Source organism: Hyla sarda, chromosome 1, assembly GCF_029499605.1.
Source record: "Hyla sarda isolate aHylSar1 chromosome 1, aHylSar1.hap1, whole genome shotgun sequence".
Taxonomy (NCBI): domain Eukaryota; kingdom Metazoa; phylum Chordata; class Amphibia; order Anura; family Hylidae; genus Hyla; species Hyla sarda.
The window spans coordinates 384,269,448-384,289,231 of NC_079189.1; the positions used below are offsets into that span (position 1 = coordinate 384,269,448).

At 44.6% G+C, this 19,784-nt stretch overlaps 2 protein-coding genes across 10 annotated transcripts in view; one reads left to right on the forward strand and one right to left on the reverse strand.

Annotated features, from left to right (window-relative positions):
* Positions 1-11,047, reverse strand: part of ZNF367 (zinc finger protein 367) — a 77,458-nt gene extending 66,411 nt beyond the window's left edge. The window contains exon 1 of the mRNA XM_056525032.1: positions 10,954-11,047. Coding sequence (XP_056381007.1) covers positions 10,954-11,032 — 79 coding nt within the window. The 5' untranslated portion in view covers positions 11,033-11,047. The remainder of the gene's footprint in view (positions 1-10,953) is intronic.
* Positions 1-19,784, forward strand: part of HABP4 (hyaluronan binding protein 4) — a 79,684-nt gene that overhangs the window by 28,555 nt on the left and 31,345 nt on the right. Inside the window, exon 1 of one of the 9 annotated variants that reach the window (XM_056524996.1) lies at positions 10,974-11,107. The exons of 5 other annotated variants lie outside the window; for them this stretch is intronic. Coding sequence is in view for 2 of the 4 variants with exons in the window: in XM_056524962.1 (XP_056380937.1) it covers positions 11,137-11,242 (106 nt within the window). In the remaining 2 variants the exon portion in view is untranslated. 3 more of the 9 variants (XM_056524962.1, XM_056524972.1, XM_056525003.1) reach the window with 3 other exon arrangements.

A 19,784-nucleotide genomic window follows, 5' to 3' on the forward strand; every position in this document is an offset into this window, starting at 1 on the left:
GGCATCCCGGTCCGATCCCCGCCTGGCACGCGGCGGGGGCCGGAATTCTTCATGACATACGCCTACGTCTTGGGTCCTTAAGTACCAGGGTGTCATGATGTAGGCGTACGTCAAGGGTCCTTAAGGGGTTAATTAATGATTTATTTTTATAATTCGGACATTTCCGCACATGGTGATACCACATATGTTTATTTTTATTTACATTGTTTTTTTTATGGGAAAAGGGGGGTGATTCAAACTTTTATTCGGGAAGGGGTTAAATGACCTTTATTAATTTTTTTTTGCAGTGTTATAGCCCCCATAGGGGGGCTATAACACTGCACACACTGATCTTTTACACTGATCCCAGCAAAGCCATAGCTTTGCATGGATCAGTGTTATAGGCGGTCGATTGCTCAAGCCTGTATCTCAGGCTTGGAGCAATTAATCGCTGATCAGACACGACGGAGCAAGGTAAGGGGACCTCCCCTCGCATCCTAGCTGATCGGGACATCGCGATTTTATCGCGATGGTCCCAATCAGCCAGACTGAGCTGCCGGGAAGCTCTCACTTTCATTTTAGATGCGGCGATCAACTTCGATCACCGCGTCTAAAGGGTTAATAGCGCGTGGCACAACGCGCTATTAGCCCAGGGTCCCGGCTATCATTAGCCGCCGGGACCGACCGGGTATGAAGCTGTGACCCCGTTTTATATACCGGGGCCGGGCATAGGGCATACAGGTACGCCCTACGTCCTTGAGAGGTTAAGCACAGGCATCAGGGTAGAGAGCCTTAGGCAGCTCGATCCAAAACCAATTATTTACCACCAAGCAGTTATGAGAACGAGACACCTCACCATCATTTGGTTCAATATGTCCTAGTTAACTACCCCAAAAGACTGAGCATGTATGTCACGTTATACACAATGCCACATGGACTCTTACCCAGTTTCATCAGCCCTGTGAATAACATTGGTTTAAATGCCCCATGAGCTGTTTTAGTTGTAATTTCATGGCCTCCAGTTGCCACTTTATATCATCCACCCTCCAGGACTTGGCGCAGAGGATGGCTGTTGTTAAGAGGGGGAGTTTGTGGTGGGCCAGTATAGGAGTTGCACCCCTGTACCCTTGCTGTCCTGTCTGGTGGACTCAATTGCAGTGTCCCCTGAGTCCACCCTTCTATTGAGTATGTTAAAGGGTACCTCTCATCAAAAAAACTTTTGATATATTATAGATTAATGTATGCAGAATAACTTCACAATTGCATGTTATTAAAAAATATGCTTCTTTCTATTTAATTTTCTACTTTGAAGAAATGACCACTAGGGGTCTCCCTACCAGTCCTGGCAGCAAGCATTTCAGACTCATGCTGGAGTCCTAAACACTACGAGCTGCCAGTCTGCTTTGTTCACAAAGGAGAACACTCAGAGCTGCCAGCCTGCTTTGTTCACAGCCTTTTTGGCTGTGAACAAAGCAGGCTGGCAGCTCTGAGTATTTAGGACTCCAGCATGAGTCAGAAATGCTTGCTGACAGGACTGATCGGGAAAAATACAATAGAAAGAAGCATATTTTTCATTAACATGCTATTGGAAAGTTATTCAACATTCATTAATCTAAAATATATCAAACGTTTATTTGATTAGAGGTACCCTTTAAATGATTAATCAGTGCTTTATGTTATTCATGTAAGTGTGTTTATAATGTATATACCTTTAAAACTTGTTACCATGTCTTGTAACCAGGGAAGGTGTCAGTGGCCAGATGACTTGTGGGTGACCTATACGACCCCTCCAAAGTCTCCCCTATATAAACCCTGGGAGGAGCTAGTTCAGACTCTCTTTGAGTACACTCTGAGGAACAGTCAAGACCTGAGAGTGTCTGGTGTCCTAAGGAGACCCAGGCCTAGTCACGCAGCCACGCTTCTGACACCAAGTGCCCCACAGGTGAACGTCAAAGCCTGGTAAGCTACACAAGGGGTCAAGTCAGTCCTAGTCAAGTCAGTCAAGTTTGTCTAAATTCAGCGAGGGTCTGCAGCATTCTATCCAAGTCCTCTACAAGTCCCAACGAGTCCGCAAGTCTCTAAAGTCACTGGTCACCTTCTTGGGCGTAAGTGAGCTGTAAAGACTAATCTATCTGTCTGCCTCAGTAAAGCTGCCATTGTTCTGTAACTTGTCGTCTAAGTCATTATTTGCCCAGTGCCTAGCCCAGGATCCAGCGGCCATACCTCGGGTGGTGCAGAGGTTAACCACGCCCTGGCATCACAAATACAAGGGGTTAATGCCATCTGCCCTAGGGTAATAACATCTGCCCTCATCACACCCTCAACACAATACAATACTGCCACACTGTGCCCCTGGGTTAAATACCACACACTGTACGCTGAGTATAATACTGACACACACACTGTACAAATGAATATAAAACTGCCACATTGTGCCCCTAAATATAATACTGCCACACACTTTTCTCCTGAATATGATACAGCCACACACTGTGCCCCTGAATATAATACTAAAATACACCGTAACCTGAATATAATACTGCCACACACTGTTCTCCTAATATAATGCTGCCAAACACTGTATACCTAAATATAAACCCTGCCACACACTGTACTTCTGAATATATTACTACCACACACTGGGGGACATTTACTAATCTAGTCTATCCTGGGTATGCTTATAGACCAGCGTATGTGGTAGTCTCTTGTCTATTGTGCTCCTAATTTATCAAAGGTCTCACAGCCCTTGATAAATTCTGTGCTCAGACTTCAGGGTCTACAGCTTAAACTGCATTTAGACCTGCTCCAACATGGTCTGACATTTCAGCGTATTTTGGGCAGATGCGAGTTGTCGCACAAAAGTCGCACTTGATAAATTCTGCACCAGTGCATTTTCCAATGCATTTCTGTCTAAAATAGACTTGCATGCATCATGTTCTAAAAATCCTCTACAGCAAAAGTCGCAGAAAAGTCGCACATATTTAGACTGTGACTTTCTGTGCGACAAATTTAGACAGGAAAAACCAGTCGAAATCCTTTGATAAATCTCCCCACTGACTCTGAATATTATGTTGCCACACACTGTACCCCTGAATAGAATACTATTACAAACTGTAGCCCTGAATATAATAATACTACAAACTGTACCCCTGAGTATAATACTGCTACACACTGTACCCCTGGGTATAATACTGCCACACAATGTACCCCTGAATATAACACAACCACAAACTGTACCCCTGAGTATAATCCTGCCACACACTGTGCCCCTTAATTTACTACTGCCACATACTGTACCCCTGACTATAATACTGCCACACACTGTGCCTCTGAACATAATACTGTCACACACTGTCCCTGAGTATAATACTGCCACACACTGTACCCTTGAATATAATACCACCACACACTGTAAATCTGAATATAATAGTACCACACACTGTACCCCTGAATAAAACACTAACATACACTGTAGCCCTAAGTATAATACTGTCAAACACTGTACCCCTAAAAATAATACTGCCACACAATGTGCCTCTAAATATAATACTGCCACACTCCGTGCCCAGAATATAATACTGCTATAGAGTGTACCCCTGAGTATAATACTGTCACACACTGTACTACTGAATATAACCCTGCCAGACACTGTGCCCCTGAATATAACACTACCACACACTGTACCCCTGAGTATAATACTGCCACACACTGTACCCCTGACTATAATACTGCCACACACTGTGCCTCTGAATATAATACTGTCACACACTGTCCCTGAATATAATACTGCCACACACTGTACCCTTGAATATAGTACTACCACACACTGTATATCTGAATATAATACTACCACACACTGTACCTCTGAGTAAAACACTACCATGCCTTAAGTATAATACTGTCAAACACTGTACCCCTGAAAATAATACTACCACACAATGTGCCCCTAAATATAATGCTGCCACACAATGTAGTCCTGAATATAACACTGCCACACACTATGCCCCCCCAAAAAATACTGCTATAGACTGTACCCCTGAGTATAATACTGTCACACACTGTACCACTGAATATAACACTATCACACACTGTACCCCTGAGTATAATACTGCCACACACTGTACCCTGAATATAACACTACCATACATTTTCCCCTGAATATAATACTGCCACACTCTGTGCCCCAGAATATAATACTGCCACGTGCTGACCCAGAGTATAACACTGTACCTTTGACACTACCACACACTCTACCAAGGATAATAAGACACTACCACACACTCTACCCGAGGATATCTCCCTGAATATATCACTACAACTACCATACGCTATACCCCTGAATATAATACTGCCACACCCTGTGCCCCAGAATATAATACTTCCACATGCTGACCCAGAGTATAACACTGTACCCTCGAATAAGACACTACCACACACTCTACCCGAGGATAATACTGCCACACACTGTACCCTGAATATAACACTACCACACACTGAACCCCTAAATATAATACTGCCACGCCCTGAGCCTCAGAATAAAATTCTGCCACAACCTGCCCTTGAGTATAATACTGCCACACACAGTACCCCTCAATTTAATACTAACACACACTGTACCCCTCAATATAACACAACCACACATTGTATCCCGGAGTACAAGACTGCCACATACTGTATCCCTGAATATAATACTGCCACACCCTGTGCCTCAGAATATAAGGCTCCCACACACTACCCCTTACTTCCAAACACTGTACCCATATATATATATATATATATATATATATAATACTGCTACACACTGTACCACTGAATATACCTACCCACATACACTGTGCCCATAAATATAACCCTCCTATACTCCTAAATATAATACTTCCACAAACTTCCCCTAAGTATAATACTGACATACACTGTACTTCTGATTATAATACTTCCACACACTGTGCCTCTAAATATAATCCTGCCACACACTGTTTTTTCTCAGTTTGTCTGAATCCCAACCCTGTACTGCCCTACTCCAGTTTCCTCTTTCCTCTAGACTCCTTTATTCTGCTCTAGAACCCCCTTACAGACTCCTGTTTCCCTCTCTATATTCCTCTTCCCCCTGACAGACTCTTCTGCCCTCTCCAGAAATCCTCTGTCCTGCTCCAGACCCCTCTGTCCTCTTCTCTCCTACTCCAGACCCCCTCTTAGGCCCGTCTGTGTATCTTAATCCCCTTTATCCTCCCCCAGCCTCCCCTTGTCCCCCTCTCAGACTCCTTTGCCCTCCTCCCCCCAGAATCCTGTGTCCCAATCTCATACTCCTCTGCCCCCCCCCCCAGGCCCCTGTCCCCTTTCAGATTCCTCTGTTCCTCTCTGACTTCTCTGTCCCCTCTCAGATGCCTTTGTCTCCCTCTCAGATGCCTCTTTCCTCCTCTCAAATTCTTCTGCCTCCCTCTCAGACCCTTCTGTCCTTCTATCAGACCCATCTGCCCCCTCTTTCTTACACCCCTCAGTCCCCCTTTCAGAATCCTCTGTCCCCCTCTCAAACCACTCTGCCCCCCTCTCATACCCTTTTTGTCCTGCTACAGACCCCTTTATCCTGTCCCTATGCAGATATATCTGGACGGTCACAGTTACTGTCCATGGTTTCTGGTGGGAGGTAGAGCAGAGGAGTTGCAAATGGAAGTGCTGCCAGCAGAGGGAGCTCTGTAAAGGATGCATGTCTCCTGCTTTGCCCAAGCCCCTAGCTGTCATACTGCTCTACATCTTTCCCAGCCACAGCATGACAGTGGTGTTGCGGGGTAAGGCTAGGTTTCCACTCAGGTTTTTTCTGGCGTATTTTGGAAATCTGCCACTGCATTTTTTGAGCCAAAGCCAGAAGTGTATTCAATAGGAATGGTAAATATAAAGGAAGGATGTATACTTTTCTTTTCTGCTGGGGACACTTCTGATTTTGATTCAAAAACTACAGTGGCAGTTGTCCAAAAAATGCCAGAAGAAAATCTGTGAGAAAACCTAGCATAAGAATGCTGATGTCACATGAGTGGTCCCAGTAATGTTAGTTGGCGGAGCAGTGCTACTGGTGGGCGGTCCTCTCAGCCGCCAGGCTCAAGTCCCAATGGTCTGACCGATCAGTCCGCCCCTAACTTGGTGTATGTCAGATGTATCTGAGTGCATTTCACAGAAAGAATAAGTATGTTCATTCTTACAGTACCAACAAAATAGAACCAGATCATGTAAAATGACTTTTATTAACACATAAGCAAAAAATACATACAATAAAAAATAATAAAAAGAGGATAAAATAAGACACTACAATAGCAGTCACAGTAGATGGGAGCAGGCAAGTGGTAAAGCCCTACATGGAGTACAGGGAATAACTGGTGTACCATAGAAAATACAAATGTAAACATGGAAGAGGTCACTGGATATTATTGAAAAATGTCTATAAACATATGGGTAACAAATAATGTAACAGTGACACATCAAAGAATGTCCTAAATGGGAAAGAGTACAATAAACAGAGAGTAGCCAAGGGAGAAATGAATGAGACACCATAAAGTCCTCCTGCCATGCAGCCACACACCTACCTCCTCCTACCCCAACGTACGTTTCACCTGTGCTACGCCCCCTGACGAAGCACAGGCGAAACGTACGTTGGGGTAGGAGGAGGTAGGTGTGTGGCTGCATGGCAGGAGGACTTTATGGTGTCTCATTCATTTCTCCCTTGGCTACTCTCTGTTTATTGTACTCTTTCCCATTTAGGACATTCTTTGATGTGTCACTGTTACATTATTTGTTACCCATATGTTTATAGACATTTTTCAATAATATCCAGTGACCTCTTCCATGTTTACATTTGTATTTTCTATGGTACACCAGTTATTCCCTGTACTCCATGTAGGGCTACACCACTTGCCTGCTCCCATCTTCTGTGACTGCTATTGTAGTGCCTTATTTTATCCTCTTTTTATTATTATTTATTGTATGTATTTTTTGCATATGTATTAATAAAAGTCATTTTACATGATCTGGTTCTATTTTGTTGGTAGTGTTATGTTATAGCGGACCAGCCGTGGTTTCTTTACTTAGTTGCTGTGTATGTAGGAATTTCATTCTTACAGTGTAGCCTGTGGTCCAAAATTTCATGGCAGAACATCTGCTGCCAAAATTCCATAATGTGGATGGTGCAGCAGAATCCCATTGAAAGCATGGGGGAGACTGTACACTGTATTTTCCGTAGTTGAACTCCGAAGTGGAGCTCTTGCAGTATACATCGACATCCTGTTATCTGCGGGGTGCCAGGAGATATGTCTGAAGGAATTACTAACACAGTGTGAACCTAGCCTATGCCAAAACCAGGTACGGAGCTTAGGCTTGGTTCACACCACGTTTTACCATACCTGTGCCGCATCTCATTCATTTTAAGGCGTCGACCGGAGTCCGATAGTGACTCTGGTCAGCTTATTACCTTATTACCCTAATGAAGTACAGTCAGACAATATAATGAAGGAAATGGTGTGAATCTCACTCACCATGTAATGTTGCGCTCAGAGCACAACACCTTTATTCGCATGTAGAATGGGTCTTTGGATCCTGCAGCTAGCAATCCCTCCGAACGCTCACTGGAGTCATCTGTAGTAATAGTGCAGATAGATAAAAAAGGAATTTTTCTTGCAGCGCTGGACCAAGACGATTGTAAAGAAACAGGGTTCTTGAAGGATATAATCAAGTGGCAATTATTAAAAGCACGTCAAGAGCACCTTGTTCTGAGGAAGGGCCCACTCTGGGCCAGAAACGCGTTGAAACGTGCTTTTAATAAATACCACTTGATTATATCCTTCAAGAGCTCTGTCTCTTTACAATCATCTTGGTCCAGCGCTGCAAGAAAAATTCCTTTTTTTATCTATCTGCAATATCCAGTTTCGTGGCTGGGCCGAAAACCGTGGTATGTCACGGTTTTAAGTCCGGCAATAGAACTGATGCAGTGCAATGAGCCGACCGGAGACACATTTAACCTCTTCAGGACGCCAGGCGTATGCATACGCCCTGCATCCCGAGTCCTTAAGGACGTGGGGCGTATGCATATGCCCGTGGGAATTCCGGTCCCCTCCTATCCCCTGCCATTGCTGCAATCTCCTCCTATCCCCTGCCATTGGTCAGAAATGATTCTGACCAATGGCAGTGCAGGACAGTGGGTTGCCATGGCAACCCCCCGTCCTGCCCACCCCTGGATGTCGTGGGGAACGGGGGGAGAAGATGAAGGCCGGTACCTGGAGGAAAAGATGCGTGGGGACCCCCGTTCGTCGCTGGAGACAGGCACTGTCTGGGCAGCCAAAGGCTGTCTGGGCATGCTGGAAGTTGTAGTTTTGCAACATCTGGAGGGTCACAGTTTGGAGACCACTGGTACAGTGGTGCCCAAACGGTAGCCCTCCAGATGTTGCCAAACTACAACTCTCAGCATGCCTAGACTGGCCAGGCATGCTGGGAGTTGTAGCTCTGTAACATCTGTCCCTTCAGATTTAGCAATTTTCATGAAATTTTTGAAAATTGCTGCTCTACTTTGAAGCCCTCTAATTTTTTCAAAAATGTGTCCATTTTATGATGCCAACATAAAGTGGACATGTTGTATTTGTGAAGAAAAATAACATTTATTGGGAATATCCATTTTCCTTACAAGCAGAGAGCTTCAAAGTTAGAAAAATGCAAAATTTTCATGAAATTTGGGGATTTTTCACGAAAAAAGGATGCAAGTAACGCCGAAAAGTTACCACCAAAATAAAGTAGAATATGTCACAAAAAAACAATCTCAGAATCAGAATATTCGGTAAAAGCATTTTTGAGTTATTAATTCGTAAAGCGACGGTGGTCAGAATTGCTAAAAAGGGCTGCGACCTTAAGGTGAAAAAGCTCTGCGTCCTTAACCCCTTAAGGACGCAGGACGTAAATGTACGTCCTGGTGAGGTGGTACTTAACGCACCAGGACGTACATTTACGTCCTAAGCATAACCGCGGGCATCGGAGCAATGCCCGTGTCATGCGTGGCTGATCCCGGCTGCTGATCGCAGCCAGGGACCCGCCGGCAATGGCCGACGCCCGCGATCTCGCGGGCGTCCGCCATTAACCCCTCAGGTGCCGGGATCAATACAGATCCCGGCATCTGCGGCGGTTCGCGATTTAAATGAACGATCGGATCGCCCGCAGCGCTGCTGCGGGGATCCGATCATTCATAACGCCGCACGGAGGTCCCCTCACCTTCCTCCGTGCGGCTCCCGGCGTCTCCTGCTCTGGTCTGTGATCGAGAAGACCAGAGCAGAAGATGACCGATAATACTGATCTGTTCTATGTCCTATACATAGAACAGATCAGTATTAGCAATCATGGTATTGCTATGAATAGTCCCCTATGGGGACTATTCAAGTGTAAAAAAAAATGTAAAAAAATGTAAAAGTAAAAGTAAAAAAAAAGTGAAAAATTCCCTCCCCCAATAAAAAAGTAAAACGTCCGTTTTTTCCTATTTTACCCCCAAAAAGCGTAAAAAAACATTTTTTATAGACATATTTGGTATCGCCGCGTTTAATACATTTTATTAAAAAAAAATTATAAAAAATGTATTAAAAGTTTTTTATATGCAAATGTGGTATCAAAAAAAAGTACAGATCATGGCGCAAAAAATGAGCCCCCATACCGCCACTTATACGGAAAAATAAAAAAGTTAGAGGTCATCAAAATAAAGGGATTATAAACGTACTAATTTGGTTAAAAAGTTTGTGATTTTTTTTAAGCGCAACAATAATATAAAAGTATGTAATAATGGGTATCATTTTAATCGTATTGACCCTCAGAATAAAGAACACATGTCACTTTTACCATAAATTGTATGGCGTGAAAACAAAACCTTCCAAAATTAGCAAAATTGCGTTTTTCGTTTTAATTTCCCAAAAATAGTGTTTTTTGGTTGCGCCATACATTTTATGATATAATGAGTTATGTCATTACAAAGGACAACTGGTCGCGCAAAAAACAAGCCCTCATACTAGTCTGTGGATGAAAATATAAAAGAGTTAGGATTTTTAGAAGGCGAGGAGGAAAAAATGAAAACGTAAAAATTAAATTGTCTGAGTCCTTAAGGCCAAAATGGGCTGAGTCCTTAAGGGGTTAAGGGGTCCAGCAGCGGCCAGTTTTGACATTTCCCCGGATGGCTATAACATGGTGTGAATGCACCCTTAGGGTATGTTCACACTGCGCAATCTCCGCTGGCAGAATTCTGTGTGCAGAGATTCCATCTGATGGCGCCGCTGGTGGTAGGATCAGCTAAAAGCACTTGGGGGATTATTTACAAAAAATGAGGTTGTAGTGTTTTTTCTCTGCGGTGGCGGTGGGTTGGTGCCATTGCACTATAGTTAGCAAAGTGTCTCACAGCACTTGATAACTATGGTGAAATGACACCAAACCACCGCCCCAAAAAAGGGTGTCAACAAATCATGTAACAACCTTTATCTGGCTGTGTGCCCTCACTTTCTCAAGTGGTCTGCCTTGGCATGGATTTGCACCATGGCAGATCTCCTTGCACACAAAAAAAGCTACCAAGTTTTTTTTTTTTTTTTTAAAGGCACACGTAGTAAATCCCTGCCCACTGCAAATGACAACACCGAAAGTGTTCTAAACTTGAACAATAGTTTTGCTCTAACTCAAATGTCACAATGTGTTGGTGCAAAATGTGCCTGCGCCAAACACGTGAAAGATTTACAACAAAGAAAAGCTTCCCAAATGAATGATAAATTCCCGCAGCATGTGCTAGTAGGTGAGGTGTGAACATGGCTCTAAACTACAGGAATGGGCCGCCTGTGATGTGCCTCATACACCGCTCCTAGCTGGGTACACAGCTTTCTGCAACAATCACAACTCCCAACCACGTGTGCGGCCAACAAGGAACGCCCTCTCCTCGTGAGCGAGATGAATGCGGGATTTCATTGGACATTCACTTACTTGGAAGGCGGAACTGCACTGTCAGAAAGGCGTCTCGTGCACGAGCCAGCCTGGCTAGAAGCCTTCTGATTGGCCACATTTAATCGCTTATTTCGTGTCTGGAATCTGATTGGCTGGGTGGGAGCACGCCTGTGTGTTCAGTGAAGGCGCCGGGGTGTGTCTACAGGAGGGGCGGGAAAACGGATGATTGATAGCGATGAGGAAGTGGTTACGTACACTGTAGTGTATTTAGGCTGGGGACAGGTGCAGGCAGTTCGCTGGTCTCGGTGGAGTGGCGGCTGTTTTAACGGTTGGTTGGCGGGCTGTGGGGTGTATAGTCTTCTGGGGGGCACATGGTGGGTGTGATGTAGGGAGGCTCCTGTCCTGGACACTTGTAGACTATTGGCAGCCGTGTGCGCTCTGGCTTCTCCACATTAGGTTTGCCTATGGTGAGGCAGCTCCGCATACCGCTGCTGTGTGGTGTTTGTGTGTTGACAGCACTGGGAAGTCCCAATCTGGGATGAGCAGAACTGGTGGCAATGCCGGTTATTGTAATGTTTGTCAGCCCTACTCGTGTTGGGGCTTATGAGGATGATGCATTGTGTAGACTCCTTACACACTATGAATTTTTCCGTTTACAAACTTCCGTCACTACAGCTGCAAAACCCGGCCGTTACAAAATCCCTGACAGCCGTGACTAAATTGCATTGCAGCCTATGGGGTTTTGTAACTGCCTGTTTGCACCCGCATAACTCATGCCGCCTGTGTATGTACCCAAAGGGGAGAGTTATCATAACCTGTGCAGAGGAAAACTTGCCCAGTTGCCAATGGCAACCCATCAGTGCCCTCATTTTTAGGAATGCCTGTGCAAAAAAATGTGAAGTGATCTGACTGGTTTCTATGGGCAACTGGACAACTTTTCCTCTTCACAGGTTTTGATAAATCTCCCCCCTATAGGGTGTATTCACACATACAGTATCCTGATAATATTTGAAGCTGCAAATCTTTAAATGGGCACTGTCACCAACTTTTTTTATGTTGTAGTACTAATCATCTCTAATAGTTTCAGCATATATATATATATATATATATATAAAATATATATATATAATAATATATAATAATATATAATAAAATATAATAAAATATAATAATATATAATATATATAATATAATATATAATATAATATGGTGTATGGCATGATTTTACTCCTGAATTCGGACCGATGACGGCCGGGCAATCTGTCCTAATTCGTTCGGGCTGTGCTTGCTCGCTGCCTGTCAGACAGGTCTGAGTGAGCGATGTAAATGCTGGGGCTGCGCTCATTGGGTGCCCGGCCTCTCACTGCCTTCCCCCGGCATGTACAGTCTGGAGGTAGCACGGCACTGAATCTCAGTGCTGTACTGATGCTCCAGGACTATACATGTCCTGTACGGGTAAGTGAGATCTTATTTCACTTACCCTTACAGTAACCCCCCCTAACATATGATCAAATCGACATACGGTGGCCTCTGAGGCCATCGCATGTCGATGTCACCATCGACATACGATGCTTTTATATGTCAGGGCATCGCATTAACTGCTATCCGACAGCGCAAAATGCTTAAGCTGCTGTTGGATAGCAGGTTAAGCATCCTGGAGAGGTTCACTTACCTATCCCCGCGGCTCCGGGTCCACTTCGCAATCCTCAGGCGTTTTCCCGCATCTTCTCCAGGGTCTGGGCCTCTCTTTCCGGCATCGTTATTACGTCGCTGCGCATGCCATGCCAGCGCAGCAACGTAATAACGTCACCAGAAAGCGAGGGCCGGACACTGGAGAAGATGCGGAAAATGCCGGAGGATCCTGAAGACGCCGGAGCAGCGGGACAGCACCGGGATCGGTGAGGACGCGGTCCGGAGCGGCGGGGACACGTGAGTATTAAATGCACTTCTTACATTGCACGAATCCCTCAACATACGATGAATTCGACAAAGATGGGTCATTTGGAACGAATTACCATCGTTTGTTGAGGGACCACTGTACTTTGTTTCGGTCCCAGGTCTTGGTGTGGAGCACGGCAGGTGAGCGATGCTCCTATACTCCTCCCTGTAGAACACTAGGCTGCTAAACATGGAGGAGGAGCTCCTGGAGCAGCCTGCTGTGCGATTCACTGATCATCTGTGTGCTCCCAATAGGAGCGCAGCATAGATGAAGTGAGGGCGGAAGTTGGCGCCCAGCAGGCATCAGTGACGTCGCGCCTGCTGGGGAAGTCGGCTTCTGGCAGAGCTAGGGAGAAGAGCAGATGATGAGACATTTTTAAGGTAGCAAATATTATTTTTAAAGGCTGGGAGGGGTTTAGGGATAGTTTAGCAATAGGTAGGGACAGAAAAAAATAGATGGTGGTAGCTACTCTTTAACTCCTTGGGGACGGAGCCCATTATAACCCTAAGGAGCATTTTTTGCAATTCTGACCACTGTCACTTTAAGCATTAACAACTCTGGGATGCTTTTACTTTTCATTCTGATTCTGAGATTGTTTTTTCGTGACATATTCTACTTTATATTAGTGGTAAATTTTTGTCGAGACTTGCATCATTTCTTGGTGAAAAATTCCAAAATTTGATGAGAAAATTAAAAATTTTGCAGTTTTCTAACTTTGACGCTCTCTGCTTGTAAGGAAAATAAACATTCTAAATAAATATTTTGCTTCACATATACAATGTGTCTACTTTATGTTTGCATCATAAAGTTGACATGTTTTTACTTTTGGAAAACATCAGAGGGCTTCAAAGTTCAGAAGCAACTTTCCAATTTTTCACAATTTTCAAAATCAGAATTTTTTAGGGTTCAGTTTTGAAGTGGATTTGAAGGGCCTTCATATTAGAAATACCCCATAAATTACCCCGTTATAAAAACTGTACCCCTCAAAGTATTCAAAATGACATTCAGTAAGTTTAACCCTTTAGGTGTTTCAAAGGAATAGCAGCAAAGTGAAGGAGAAAATTCAAAATCTTAATCTTTTTACACTTGCATGTTCTTGTAGACCCAGTTTTTGGAATTTTACAAGGGATAAAAGGAGAAAAAGCCCCCCCAAATTTGTAACCCAATTTCTCTCGAGTATGGAAATACCTCATATGTGTATGTCAAGTGTTCGGCGGGCTCAGAAGGGAAGGAGCGACAATGGGATTTTGGAGAGTGAGTTTTACTGAAATGGCTTTTGGGGGCATGTTGCATTTAGGAAGCCCCTATGGTGCCAGAACAGCATAAAAAAAAACACATGGCATACTATTTCTGAAACTACACCCCTCAAGGCACGTAACAAGGGGTCCGGTGAGCCTTAGAGTACCTGTCATCATCTAAACTATCCCTGATCCCCCTTCCTATCTGTCCCCTTCTCTAACTATGCCTATCCCTGTGTTTATTGAGGTTTAAAACACTGTGGAAATACCTTTTTTTTTTTTTTTTTTTTTTTTTTTTTTTTTTAATCCCTCTTCATTAGCTCAGGAGAACTGTTTCTGAGGGGTGGAAGGAGGCGTGTCCTGGCAGGCATGATGTCACATGAAGCCTGGCTGGGACTCTGCTTCTGCCAGTCTTCCTGTATGCTGCTCTCCCTCTGCAGCAGCGTTTCCCAGCTGTTGCAAAACTACAACTCCCAGCATGCCCAGACAGCTCGCTCTCTCGCGCACTCTCTCGCGCGCTCAAAAAACTGGTATAAATATTAATATTTTTTAATTAAGATATATTACAATATCTCCATTTATAATTATGAACACCATAAAAATGTTTTTGTTGATGACAGGTGCTCTTTAACCCCTTCCCGCAGAATGTCATATATAAACGCCGGGTTGTGCAGTGCGTTCGCGCATCCCGGCGTTTATAAATGACATTCAGTTAACCCGGCGATGCGCAGCATCGCACGGGTTAACTGGCAGAAGTCCCGCTGTTTCCAGCAGGGGACAACTTCTGCTTCACCCCCAGGACCATCAATTGATGGTCCTGGTCAGCGATCACTGTGATTGGTCCCTGTGGACCAATCACAGTGATCTGGGGTGAAAGTTCAGATCCCCCGCACTGCCCGCCCCTGGAAGTCGGGCAGAACGGGGGACGAAGGCTGCAGGGGCTCGCGGGGACCTGCGGCATTCGGGGGGAACACGTGGGGACCGGCGGACTTACCTGATCCAGCGGCGGGACCGAGGAGCAGCGCGGGACCGGCCACGTGGACGAGCAGCGACGGGTAAGTATGTGGTCCTCAGAGGCAGCAGTGAAGATCTTCACTGCTGCTTCTAGGAGTCTGAAAACTACAACTCCCAGCATGCCTAGACAGCCTTTGGCTGTCTGGGCATGCTGGGAGTTGTAGTTTTGCAACATCTGGAGGGCCTCAGTTTGGAGACCATTGTATAATGGTCTCCAATCTGTGCTCTTCCAGCTGTTGCAAAACTACAACTCCCAGCATGCACTGACTGTCCAGGCATGCTGGGAGTTTTAGTTAAGCAACATCTGGCCCTTCAGATGTTGCCGAACTACAACTCCCAGCATGCCCTTCAGCTGTCTGGGCATGCTGGGAGTTGTAGTTTTGCAACAGCTGGAGACACACAGGTTGGGAAACATTGTTTCTAACTCAGTGTTTCCTAACCTGTGTGCCTCCAGCTGTTGCAAAACTATAACTCCCAGCATGCACTAAAGACCATGCATGCTGGAAGTTGTAGTTTTGCAACATCTGGAGGGCCCCAGTTTGGAGACCATTGTATAATGGTCTCCAATCTGTGCTCTTCCAGCTGTTGCAAAACTACAACTCCCAGTATGCACTGACTGTCCAGGCATGCTGGGAGTTTTAGTTCAGCAACATCTGGCCCTTCAGATGTTGCCGTACTACAACTCCCAGCATGCCCTTCAGCTGTCTGGGCATGCTGGGAGTTGTAGTTTTGCAACAACTGGAGACACACTGGTTGGGAAACATTGTCTGTTTCTAACTCAGTGTTTCCTAACCTGTGTGCCTCCAGCTGTTGCAAAACTATGACTCCCAGCATGCACTAACAGACCATGCATGCTGGGAGTTGTGGTTTTGCAACAGCTGGTGCACCCCCCCCCCCCCCCCCTGTGAATGTACAGGGTACATTCACATGGGCTAGGCTTTTACAGTGGGTTTCTCGCATCTTGAGATGCAGCAAATTTTGCGCTGGGAAACTCGCTGTAATCCCCCGCCCATGTGACTGTACCCTAAAAACACTACACTACACTAACACAAAATAAAATAAAAAGTTAAAAACACTACGTATACACATACCCCTACACAGCCCCCCTCCCCCAATAAGAACGTCCGGTACACCACTGTTTCCAAAGCAGAGCCTCCAGCTGTTGAAAAACAACAACTCCCAGTATTGTCGGACAGCCGTTGACTGTCCAGGCATGCTGGGAGTTTTGCAACAGCTGGAGGCACCCTGTTTGGGAATCACTGGCGTAGAATACCCCTATGTCCACCCCTATGCAAATCCCTAATTTAGGCCTCAAATGCACATGGCGCTCTCACTTTGGAGCCCTGTCGTATTTCAGGGCAACAGTTTAGGGCGACATATGGGGTATCGCTGTAATCGGGAGAAATTGCGTTACAAGGTGTGGGGGGCTTTTTCTTCTTTAACCCTTCATGAAAAGGAAATGTTGGGGTCTACACCAGAATGTTAGTGTAAACATTTTTTATTTTTTACACTAACATGCTGATGTTGCCCTATACTTTAAATTTTCACAAGAGGTAAAAGGGAAAAAAGTCCCCCAAAATTTGTAACGCAATTTCTCCCGACTACAGAGATACCCCATATGTGAGCGCAAAGTGCTCTGGGGGCGCACAACAAGGCCCAGAAGGGAGAGTGCACCATGTACATTTGAGGTGATTTGCACAGGGGTGGCTGATTGTTACAGCGGTTTTGACAAACGCAAAAAAAACAAAACCCCACATGTGACCCCATTTCGGAAACGACACCCCTCACGGAATGTAATGAGGGGTGCAGTGAGAATTTACACCCCACAGGTGTCTGACGGATCTTTGGAACAGTGGTCCATGAAAATGAAAACTTGTACAGCCCACTGTTCCAAAGACCTGTCAGACACCAGTGGGGGGTAAATGCTCACTGTACCCCTTGTTACGTTCCTCAAGGGGTCTAGTTTCCAAAATGGTATGCCATGTGTGGTTTTTTTTTGCTGTTCTGGCACCTTAGGGGCTTCCTAAATGCGACATGCTCCCCGAGCAAAATTTGCTCTCAAAAATCCAAATATGACTCCTTCTCTTCTGAGCATTGTAGTTCGCCCATAGTGCACTTCAGGTCAACTTATGGGGTACCTACATACTCAGAAGAGATGGGGTTACAAATTTTGGGGAGTATTTTCTGCTATTAACCCTTGCAAAAAGGTGAAATTAGGGGGGAAACACATTTTAGTGGAAATTTTTTTTTTTTTTTTTACATATGCAAAAGTCATGAAACACCTGTGGGGTAATAAGGCTCACTTTATTCCTTATTACATTCCTCAAGGGGTCTAGTTTCCAAAATGGTATGCCATGTGGGTATTTTTTGCTGTTCTGGCACCATAGGGGCTTCCTAAATGCGACATGCCCCCCGAGCAAAATTTGCTCTCAAAAAGCCAAATATGACTCCTTCTCTTCTGAGCATTGTAGTTCACCCATAGTGCACTTCAGGTCAACTTATGGGGTACCTCCATACTCAGAAGAGAAGGGGTTACAAATATTGGGGGGTATTTCCTGCTATTAACCCTTGGAAAAATGTGAAATTTGGGGGGAAACACACATTTTAGTGAAAAAAAAATATTTTTTTTTTACATATGCAAAAGTCGTGAAACACCTGTGGGGTATTAAGGCTCACTTTATTCCTTGTTACGTACCTCAAGGGGTCTAGTTTCCAAAATGGTATGCCATGTGAGGGTTTTTTGCTGTTCTGGCACCATAAGGGCTTCCTAAATGCAACATGCCCCCCAAAAACCATTTCAGAAAAACGTACTCTCCAAAATCCCCTTGTCGCTCTTTCCCTTCTGAGCCCTCTACTGCGCCCGCCGAACATTTTACATAGACATATGAGGTATGTGCTTACTCGAGAGAAATTGGGCTACAAATATAAGTATACATTTTCTCCTTTTACCCCTTGTAAAAATTTAAAAATTGGGTCTACAAGAACATGCGAGTGTAAAAAATGAAGATTGTGAATTTTCTCCTTCACTTTGCTTCTATTCCTGTGAAACACCTAAAGGGTTAAAATGATGACTGAATGTCATTTTGAATACTTTGGGGGGTGCAGTTTTTATAATGGGGTCTTTTGTGGGGTATTTGTAATGAGAAGACCCTTCAAATCCACTTCAAACCTGAACTGGTCCCTGAAAAATAGTGAGTTTGAAAATTTTGTGAAAAATTGGAAAATTGCTGCTGAACTTTGAAGCCCTCTGGTGTCTTCCAAAAGTAAAAACTCGTCACTTTTATGATGCAAACATAAAGTAGACATATTGTATATGTGAATAAAAATTTTTTTTATTTGTAATATACATTTTCCTTACAAGCAGAGAGCTTCAAAGTTAGAAAAATGCAAAATTTTCTAATTTTTCATCAAATTTTAGGATTTTTCACAAGGAAAGGATGCAAGTTACCACAAAAATTTACTACCATGTTAAAGTAGAATATGTCACGAAAAAACAATCTCGGAATCAGAATGATAACTAAAAGCATTCCAGAGTTATTAATGTTTAAAGTGACAGTGGTCAGATGTGCAAAAAACGCTCTGGTCCTTAAGGCCAAAATGGGCTTGGTCCTGAAGGGGTTAACACTCCACAGGTGTTTGACAACTTTTCGTTAAATTCGGATGTGTAAATAGAAAAAAAAATTTTTTCACTTAAGTGCAGGTTCCCAAATTTACCATTTCTACAAAGGGTAATGGGAGAAAAATCCCCCCCCCCCAAAATTTGTAACGCAATTTCTCCCGAGTACAGACATACCCCATGTGTGGCCCTAAACTGTTGCCTTGAAATACGACAGGGCTCTGAAGTGAGAGGGCTCCATGTGCATTTGAGGCCTGAATAAGGAATTTGCAGTAGGGGTGGACCCGGTTACAAGGATGGGGCTTGTCTCCACCAAAACCCTACAGCAGTGTCTCCCACAGGGTGCCTCCAGCTGTTGCAAGACTCCCAGCCTGACAGGACAGTCTATGGCTGTCGGCAACACTGGGAGTAGTGGTTTTGCCACAGCTGGAGGCGCCGTTTAGGAAACACTGCCGAATGAGACGTTTTTCATTTTTATTGGGGGGAGGGCGCGATGTGTAAGGGGGTGTATGTGTAGTGTTTTACTTTTTATTATTTGGTAGTGTACTGTTTTTAGGGTACATTCACACAGGCAGGGGTTCACAGTAAGTTTCCTTGAAGGAAACCTTCAGCTGTGGCAAAATGACAACTCCCAGAATGCACAGACAGACCGTACATGCTGGGAGTTGTAGTTTTACAACAGCTGTAGGCACACTGGTGGGGAACCACTGAGTTAGAAAACAGACTCTAGCTCAGTGATTCCATCCCATGTGCCTCCAGCTGTTGCAAGACTACAACTCCCAGCATGTGGTCTGTCAGTGCACTCTAGGAGTTGTAGTTTTGCAACAGCTGGAGGCACACGGGTTGGAATCACTGAGTTAGGAAACAGACTCTAGCTCAGTGTTTCCCAACCAGTGTGCCTACAGCTGTTGCAAAACTACAATTCCCAGCATGCCCGTACAGTCAGGGATGCTGGGCGTGTAGTTCTGCAATATCTGGCCCTTCAGATGTTGCAGAACTACAACTCCCAGCATGCCTGGACAGTCTGGGCATGCTAGGAGTTGTAGTTATGCAACAACTGGGG